Source organism: Oncorhynchus clarkii, chromosome 16 (assembly GCF_045791955.1).
Source record: "Oncorhynchus clarkii lewisi isolate Uvic-CL-2024 chromosome 16, UVic_Ocla_1.0, whole genome shotgun sequence".
Classification (NCBI taxonomy): Eukaryota; Metazoa; Chordata; class Actinopteri; order Salmoniformes; family Salmonidae; genus Oncorhynchus; species Oncorhynchus clarkii.
The window spans coordinates 74,448,262-74,458,119 of NC_092162.1; the positions used below are offsets into that span (position 1 = coordinate 74,448,262).

At 52.5% G+C, this 9,858-nt stretch overlaps 1 protein-coding gene across 1 annotated transcript in view; it reads right to left on the minus strand.

Annotated features, from left to right (window-relative positions):
- Positions 1–1,387: 1,387 nt before the first annotated feature.
- Positions 1,388–9,858, minus strand: part of LOC139367394 (uncharacterized) — a 229,958-nt gene continuing 221,487 nt past the window's right edge. The window contains exon 11 of the mRNA XM_071105590.1: positions 1,388–3,460. Within this exon, the coding sequence (XP_070961691.1) occupies positions 1,388–3,460 (2,073 nt within the window). The remainder of the gene's footprint in view (positions 3,461–9,858) is intronic.

Below are 9,858 nucleotides of genomic sequence, written 5' to 3' on the forward strand. Positions count from 1 at the left end.
CGTAGGCCCTGTTGATGCTCGTGGGCCCTGTTGGCCCTGTTGGTGCTGATGGGCCCTGTTGGTGCTGATGGGCCCTGTTGGTGCTCATGGGCCCTGTTGGCCCCTTTGGTGCTGATGGGCCCTGTTGGTGCTGATGGGCCCTGTTGGTGCTGATGGGTCCTGTTGGCCTTGTTGGTGCTCATGGGCCCTGTTGGTGCTGATGGGCCCTGTTGGTGCTGATGGGCCCTGTTGGTGCTCATGGGCCCTGTTGGTGCTCATGGGCCCTGTTGGTGCTCATGGGCCCTGTTGGCCCTGTTGGTGCTGATGGGCCCTGTTGGTGCTGTGACGACCCTCCCACTCTGTCTGCCGTATTCTTTCTCTTTGCTCTTGTTTTCCTTATTAGGATGATGGTGGGCGGAGCCGGGAGGGTCGTCAGCGAAATGGGACACACCTGGGCTCGGGTGTGTCCCAGGATAAATACACCTCTTCCCCATTCATTGAGGAGACTCTCCATGCAGACAGACACACTGTTGGATTTTGGTTGTCGCATTTTTGTGGCCATTTTGTTTGTTTGTTTGTTTGTTTGTTTGTTTGTTTGTTTGTTTGTTTGTTTGTTTGTTTGTTTGTTTGGGCACCTTTCAACACCCCTCATTATCACTATGCAGGCAACCACTCACTTACACTACTGACTACACACACCATTGTTTATTGTATATAGGTTACTTCAGTTCTTGAATATCTTTTTGATATTCCTTATCTCTATGTTGTCTCCTTTTTGTTACGAGCTTCGAGCCGGTTCATGACAGTGCTCATGGGCCCTGTTGGTGCTCATGGGCTCTGTTGGTGCTCATGGGCCCTGTTGGTGCTCATGGGCCCTTTTGGTGCTCATGGGCCCTGTTGGTGCTTGTGGGCACCTTTACATGGAAATTACTATTAGCATTATTTAGAGACCGTCTCCTCCCCGTAGTTGGTCTTTGTTGCATTTAGTGGCCCTCCCCTGTAATTCGCACTCTGGAACAATCTCCATCTCATTTTTCTGGTGGAGTACTAGTGTCTAGTATAAACACTTGTTCATATGTAAAAACCAATCTGTTGCTCTTCTTATATCCAGTGACATACTACTTAGAATGAAGCAATATATTTAAGAATACATTACAGAATGGAAGAGGTCTTCTAGAATACATTATAGAATGGAAGAGGTGTTCTAGAATACATTATAGAACAGAAGAGGTGTTCTAGAATACATTATAGAACAGAAGAGGTGTTCTAGAATATATTATAGAACAGAAGAGGTGTTCTAGAATACATTATAGAACAGAAGAGGTATTCTAGAATACATTATAGAATGGAAGAGGTGTTCTAGTGTGGATATTGGAACATATTTAGATCCAAACCCCACCCACCCACCTTATAGGCCCTTCCCTGGCCTGGAGGACGGGGATTGGCTAGAATGGACTGCTCCCATCTGTCCCTCTCTCTCCTCCTGCTCACAGATTGGCTGGCCAGGGGAGTGGGTGGGCGGGGAGGGAGGAGGGTAGGAAGGAGGGGGGATGGTGAGGTGGGGGAGGGAGGGGAGAGGGGGTCTGGGGGAGGTGGGGAGGGGCGGGGGGGAAGAGGTAGAGGTGAGGGAGGAGGAGGTGGGGGAGAGATGAGAGGAGCGGGAGCGTGAGGAGGGGGAGGTGTGTGTGCTGCGGGGGGGTTCGGGTGGCGGGGGGCAGTCACTGATCTGTTCCAGGAGAGAGGGCATGTCCCCCTCGATCTTCTCCAGCACCGCCGCCATTTGCTTTTCGATCTGTTCGATCACGCTGTCCATCTGCCAATCAGCAGTACTACTACCATGACCTCTGACCCCAACACCTCCGTGCTCCAGTCCCCCATACATCCCTCCTCCACCCCCACTGCCGTACAGAGAGGAGCAGTAGGAACCCCCGTACCCCCCCAGCTCAACCTCCTGGCTGTATGCGGTGGTGTGTCGGCCTAGACTAGGGGAGCTTCCCAGGGCCCCTATGGTATAACTGTAGCCCCCCTCGGACGGTTTGGGTTCCCCCCTGGACATGCTGAACTCTACACTGTGCCTGTCTGCCCTCTGGTCTCTACCAATGGGGCTCGAGTCACCTCTTGGCCCTCTCCCAGGTCCTACTCCTGAACCTACCCCTTTTCCAAATATCCCTGCCCCTGCCCCTGCTCCAAATGTCCCTACCCCTCCCATCTCCATCCCAGTTCCTACCCCCATGGACCCTACACCCACCCCAACCTCCAGTCCAGCAGGCCTCTCAGCTACAGCCTCAGGGAGCTGGGTCTGACACCAGCTCCTATCATCCATCTCCTGCTTCTTCTCCTCCACTGGAGCCTGCACTGCCGGCCTCCTGTCAGGGGGGGGCACTGTGGTAGTAACAGGAGCTGTAGGAGTGGGAGAGGCAGCAACAGGAGCTGTAGGAGTGGGAGAGGCAGCAACAGGAACTGTAGGAGTGGTAGAGGCAGCAACAGGAGCTGTATGAGTGGTAGAGGCAGCAACAGGAGCTGTAGGAGTGGTAGAGGCAGCAACAGGAGCTGTAGGAGTGGGAGAGGCAGCAACAGGAACTGTAGGAGTGGTAGAGGCAGCAACAGGAACTGTACGAGTGGTAGAGGCAGCAACAGGGACTGTAGGAGTGGTAGAGGCAGCAACAGGAGCTGTAGGAGTGGGAGAGGCAGCAACAGGAACTGTAGGAGTGGTAGAGGCAGCAACAGGAACTGTACGAGTGGTAGAGGCAGCAACAGGGACTGTAGGAGTGGTAGAGGCAGCAACAGGAGCTGTAGGAGCAGCAGGGCCTGGGCCGGTGTTGTGGAGTTGGGCGGCCATCTTGCGCCGTTGGGTGGTTGGAGTCTCGGGAGCGACAGAGGGCGGATGCTTCTTTTCAGCGTTGTTAGGCAACGATGATACTGCTCTTTTGGGTTCAGGGACGTAGATGGGGGTGGGATCCTGGGGCTTGGTGATGTCAGGGGTTACGGTGGGGATAGGAAGTGTTTTGGTCTCTGGGTTTGTTTTGGTTTTGCCCAATGCGGCAGCCATTTTGCCTGACGTCTTCTTCAAGGCTGGCATCTCTGGCTCCTCCCCTGTAGGTTTGGAACTGGCATTTGATTGGCTGAGAGGTTGAGAGCGCTGTTCATTGGTGGCAGAAGGAGAAATCCCTACGGAGGGACTTAGAGGGATCCTCCCCCCTACACTCTCCTCCTCCTCCCCCCTCCTCCTCACCCCTAGTCCCCCGTTCATCTCCTCCCGCTCCGGGCTGGTTTCAACCGTCACCTCTAGAGATACACTGCCTGGTGTCACCCCTCCTTCCTTAGTCTCCCCCACTCCTCCTCCTCCCTGGACCTCTCCTCCTCCTCCTCCACCCTGGACCTCTCCTCCTCTGCCCCCCTGCCCTCCTGCCGCTGCCGCCTCGGCTGCAGCAGCTTCAGATGCACGAAGACGCTGCATGAAGGTGGTGACTCTGATCGCTTTCTGTAAAAGAGAGAGGGAGGGGGGGTGACCGGGGGAGGGGGGGGAAGGAGGGTGACAGGGGGAGGGGGGGGAGAAGGGTGACCGGGGGAGGGGGGGGGGGAGGAGGGTGACCGGGGGAGGGGAGGGGGGAGGAGGGTGACCGGGGTGACCGGGGGAGGGAGGGGGGGAGGAGGGTGACCGGGGGAGGGGGGGGTGTGACCGGGGGAGGGGGTTGACCGGGGGAGGGGGAGGAGGGTGACCGGGGGAGGGGGGTGACCGGGGGAGGGGGAGGAGGGTGTAATCAGATAATACATCACAGCACTGTACCTTCATACATCTTTACAGCATTACTTATGGTATGTATAGTTTGGTCTTAGTGGGAGAATATATGGGGAATATATCATGACAAATATTTAGCATTGAAGCCCTGAAGTGAAACATGTTGACAGATCCAGGCTGTGAAACATGACGACAGAGCCAGGCTGTGAAACATGTTGACTGAGCCAGGCTGTGAAACATGTCGACAGATCCAGGCTGTGAAACATGTTGACTGAGCCAGGCTGTGAAACATGACGACAGAGCCAGGCTGTGAAACATGTTGACTGAGCCAGGCTGTGAAACATGTTGACTGAGACAGGCTGTGAAACATGTTGACAGATCCAGGCTGTGAAACATGTTGACAGAGCCAGGCTGTGAAACATGTTGACAGAGCCAGGCTGTGAAACATGTTGACTGAGCCAGGCTGTGAAACATGTTGACAGAGCCAGGCTGTGAAACATGTTGACAGAGCCAGGCTGTGAAACATGTTGACAGAGCCAGGCTGTGAAACATGTCGACAGAGACGACAGAGCCAGGCTGTGAAACATGTTGACAGAGCCGGGCTGTGAAACATGTTGACAGAGCCAGGCTGTGAAACATGTTGACAGAGCCGGGCTGTGAAACATGTCGACAGAGCCAGGCTGTGAAACATGTCGACAGAGCCAGGCTGTGAAACATGTTGACAGAGCCAGGCTGTGAAACATGTCGACAGAGCCAGGCTGTGAAACATGTCGACAGAGCCAGGCTGTGAAACATGTCGACTGAGGCAGACTGTGAAACATGTTGACAGAGCCAGGCTGTGAAACATGTTGACATAGCCAGGCTGTGAAACATGTCGACTGAGCCAGGCTGTGAAACATGTTGACAGAGCCAGGCTGTGAAACATGTTGACGGTCAATATTTTGTCACTTCTTGACTTGGGATTGGGTGAGTGATTTCTATAACTAGACTTAACCACAGTATGTATGGGTCAATGAACCAGGAACTATTTCAGAAGAATGAGACTTAACCACAGTATGATTGGATCAATGAACCAGGAACTATTTCAGAAGAATGAGACTTAACCACAGTATGTATGTGTCACGCCCAGACCTTAGAGATCCTTTATTCTCTATTTTGGTTACGTCCGGGTGTGACTAGGGTGGGCATTCTAGTTTTGTTATTTCGATGTTGGCCTGGTATGGTTCCCAATCAGAGGCAGCTGTCTATCATTGTCTCTGATTGGGGATCATATTTAGGCAGCCTTTTCCCACTGGGTTTTTGTGGGATCTTGTTTTTGTGTAGTGCCTGTGAGCACTCCATTACTTCACGTTTAGTTTGTTTATGTATTGTTTTGGTGAGTTTCAATAATTAAACATGTGGAACTCTACGCACGCTGCGCCTTGGTCCGTTTATTCATTAAACGAACGTGACAGAAGATCCCACCACCCACGGACCAAGCAGGGTGCCCAGGAGGAGCAGGGATCCTGGGCCTGGGAGGAAAGCCAGGAGTGGAGGACATCCTGGACGTGGGACAAGATTGTGGAAGGAGACAGAAGCATGCCATGGAAGCAGGCGGAGGCAGCGAAGGAGCAGCAACAACGACAAAGGGGTTCGTGGCCACGACGGAAGCCCGAGAGGCAGCCTTAAAAATATATTTTTGGGAGGGGCACACGGGTTGGTCGGCGGAGCTGAGGGTTGAACCAGAGCCAGTCTGGGAGAGGAAGGTGAACTTGGAGGGGAGTGAAGGGAGTGAATCAGAGACAGTCAGTGAGTTGATGGGGAAATTGGAGTGTTGTGCTGGTGTGTTGGTGCATGAGGCACGACATTCGCCATTCGAGGTGCATGAGGCACGACAAGGAGCGTGTCCTCAGTTTAATGCCACCTGTGCCAGCTCTCCGCACTCGCTTTGAGGAGCTTGTTATCGTTCCGGTACAATGTGTGCCGGTTCTACGCACCGTGTCTCCAGTGCGCCTCCACAGCCCGCTACGTCCTGGGCCAGCTCCCCGCACTTGCCGTGCAAAGGTTGTCATCTGTCCAGGACACGTTGTTCCAGCTCTACGCTCCAGACCTCCAGTGCGCCTCCACAGCCCAGTACGTCCTGTGCCGGCTCCACGCTCCAGGCCTCCTGTGCTAGCTCCACTACCCGGCCTCCAGTGCGTCTCCTCAGCCCGGTACGCCCTGTGCCAGCTCCACGCACCAGGCCTTCAGCGACGGTCTGCAGTCCAGAGCCTCCAGCGACGGTTCCCAGTACGGAGCCTCCAGCGACAGTTCCCAGTCCGGAGCCTCCAGCGACAGTTCCCAGTCAGGAGCCTCCAGCAACAGTTCCCAGTCCGGAGCCTCCAGCGACAGTTACCAGTCTGGAGCCTCCAGCGACAGTTCCCAGTCCGGAGCCTCCAGCGACAGTTCCCAGTCTGGAGCCTCCAGCGACAGTTCCCAGTCAGGAGCCTCCAGCGACAGTTCCCAGTCCGGAGCCTCCAGCGACAGTTCCCAGTCAGGAGCCTCCAGCGACAGTTCCCAGTCTGGAGCCTTCAGCGACAGTTCCCAGTCCGGAGCCTCCAGCGACAGTTCCCAGTCTGGAGCCTCCAGCGACAGTTCCCAGTCTGGAGCCTCCAGCGACAGTTCCCAGTCCGGAGCCTCCAGCGACAGTTCCCAGTCCGGAGCCTTCAGCGACAGTTCCCAGTCCGGAGCCTTCAGCGACGATCCACGGTCCGGAGCTTCCGGCGACGATCCACGGCCAGGTTCCTCCAGCGACGATCCACGGCCAGGTTCCTCCGGCGACGATCCATAGCCAGGTTCCTCCGGCGACGATCCATGGCCAGGTTCCTCCTGCGACGATCCACGGTCTGGTTCCTCCGGCGATGTTCTATGGGCCGGAGCTTCCGGCTACGATTCACGGCCAGGTTCCTCCTCCGATGATCCACGATCCGGTTCCTCCGGGGACGATCCATGGTCCGGAGCTTCCGGTGACGATCCCCGCACCAGAGTCGCCACCGAAGCGGGCGGTCCCGCACCGGAGCCGCCACCGAGGCTAGATGCGGCCGGAGTCTGTACCTTTGCGGGGAGGGGGGGGGGGGGGGGGGGTGTACTGTCACGCCCTGACCTTAGAGATCCTTTATTCTCTATTCTGGTTAGGTCGGGGTGTGACTAGGGTGGGCATTCTGGTTTTGTTATTTCGATGTTGGCCTGGTATGGTTCCCAATCAGAGGCAGCTGTCTATCGTTGTCTCTGATAGGGGATCATACTTAGGCATGTTTCTGCTTTGTTTTGGTGAGTTTCAATAATTAAACGTGTGGAACTCTACGCACGCTGCGCCTTGGTCCGTTTATTCAACAAACAAACGTGACAGTATGTATGGGTCAATGAACCAGAAACAATTTCAGAAGAATGAGACTTAACCACAGTATGCATGGGTCAATGAACCAGAGACTACTTCAGAAGAATGAGACTAAACCACAGTATGTATGGGTCAATGAACCAGGAACTACTTCAGAAGAATGAGACTTAACCACAGTATGTATGGGTCAATGAACCAGGAACTATTTCAGAAGAATGAGACTTAACCCCAGTATGTATGGGTCAATGAACCAGGAACTATTTCAGAAGAATGAGACTTAACCACAGTATGTATGGGTCAATGAACCAGGAACTACTTCAGAAGAATGAGACTTAACCACAGTATGCATGGGTCAATGAACCAGGAACTACTTCAGAAGAATGAGACTTAACCACAGTATGTATGGGTCAATGAACCAGGAACTACTTCAGAGGATTGAGACTGAAGTACAGTATGTTAAAAAAATTAAATTTTTTAAATTGAAACTTTATTTAACTAGGCAAGTTAGTTTTAAGAAGAAATTCATATTTACTATGATGGCCTACACCAGCCAAACTCGGACGACGCTGGGCCAATTGTGCGCCGCCCTATATGATTCCCAATCATGGCCGGTTTTGATACAGCCTGGATTCGAACCATGGTGTCTATAATGACACCTCTAATACCTCTAATACTGAAATGCAGTGCCTTAGACCTCTGAGCCACTCGGGAGCCAGCGTATGTATGGGTCAATGAACCAGGAACTACTTCAGAGGAATGAGATAGAGACAGGGCCGGGCTGGATAGTCAATCACTGCATCTCAAAAATCCACAGTGGCTTCCTTTCTTTTCCTTCATCTGCACTGATCCTAACAGAGCTGGACAGGAGAAAGCAGATGTTCTTCATAACATTTGACCATTTTGCTTTCACCTGACCCATGTATCCTAGGCCTAGATCAGTGCCGATGTAGGAAAGGAAAGGAAGGAAGGAAAGGAAGCAAGGAAATGAAGAACACTTGAGATGCACCCGAAGAAGAGGAGGAAATCGCAGATGGAACTCTTCTGGGATTGGCTGAGTGACAGTGGGCTGGATCGGAGTGGGAGGGGCTGAGGGAAGAGAGACTTTATCTCACCAATCAGACACGTTTCCTCTCTGTTTCTCTCTCACAGAAATACACTGATGGTGTTCATCTGAATAAGTCTCCTTTGAGACTCCTAGTGGTTGCATCCCAAATGGAACCCTATTCCCTATATTGTGTACTACGTTTGACCAGGGCCCTATGGACCAGGGGCGGGGAGGGGTGGGGGGTTGTCAATTTTTCAATAATGATGGCTGATGTTTAATATTAAAGAAGTCTCAAGGTATTACTTGCCTGAGGTAGAGTACCTCATGATAAGCTGTAGACCACATTATCTACCAAGAGAGTTCTCATCTATATAGCCGTCTATTTACCACCACAGACCGATGTTGGTACTAGGAACGCACTCAACCACTTCTATAAGACCATTAGCAAACAAGAAAATGCTCATCCAGAAGTGGTGCTCCTAGTGGCCGGGGACTTTAATGCAACTTAAATCAGTTTTACCTCATTTCTACCAGCATGTCACATTTGCAACCAGAGGGAAAAAAAACTCAAGACCATCTATAGTCCACACACAGACATGTATACAAAGCTCTCCCTCGCCCTCCATTTGGCAAGTCTGACCATAATTCTATCCTCCTAATTCCTGGTTACAAGCAAAAACTAAAGCAGGAAGTACCAGTGTCTCGCTCAATATGGAAGTGGTCAGATGACGCAGATGCTACAGGACTGTTTTGTAGCACAGACTGGAATATGATCCGGGATTCATCCAATGGCATTGAGGAGTATACCACCTCAGTCACTGGCTTCATCAATAAGTGCATCGACAACATCGTCCCCAGATTGACCGTACGTACATATCCCAACCAGAAGCCATGGATTACAGGCAACATCCGCACCGAGCTTAAGGCTAGGAGTGGGACACTAATCCGGACGCTTATAAGAAATCCCACTACGCCCTCAGAAGAACCATCAAAACAGGCAAAGCGTCAATACAGGACTAAGAATCCTACTACACCAGCTCTGATGCTCGTCAGATTTGCCAGGGCTTGAAAACTATTACAGACTAAAAAGGGAAACCCAGCCGTGAAATTCCCTGTGACGTGAGCCTACCAGACGAGCTAAATGCTTTTATTGCTTGCTTCGAGGCAATCAACACTGAAGCATGCATGAGAGCACCAACCGTTCCGGATAACTGTGTGATCACGCTCTCGGTAGCCGATGTGAGCAAGACCTTTAAACAGGTTAACATTCACAAAGCCGCAGGGCCAGACGGATTAGCAAGATGTGTACTCAAAGCATGCACGGACCAACTGGCAAGTGTCTTCACTGACCGGTTCAACCTCTCCCTGTTCCAAGTCTGTAATACCAACATGTTTCAAGCAGACCACCATAGTCCCTGTTCCCAAGAACGCGAAGGTAACCTGCCTAAATGATTACTGCCCCGTAGCACTCACGTCGGTCGCCATGAAGTGCTTTGAAAGGCTGGTCATGGCTCACATCAACACCATCATCCCAGACACGCTAGACCCACTCCAATTCACATACCGCCCCAACAGATCTACAGATGATGCAATCTCTATTGCAGTCCACACTGCCCTTTCCCACCTGGACAGAAGGAACACCTATGTGAGAATGCTGTTCATTGACTACAGCTCAGCGTTCAACACCATAGTGCCCTCAAAGCTCTACACTAAGCTAATAACCCTGGGACTAAACACCTC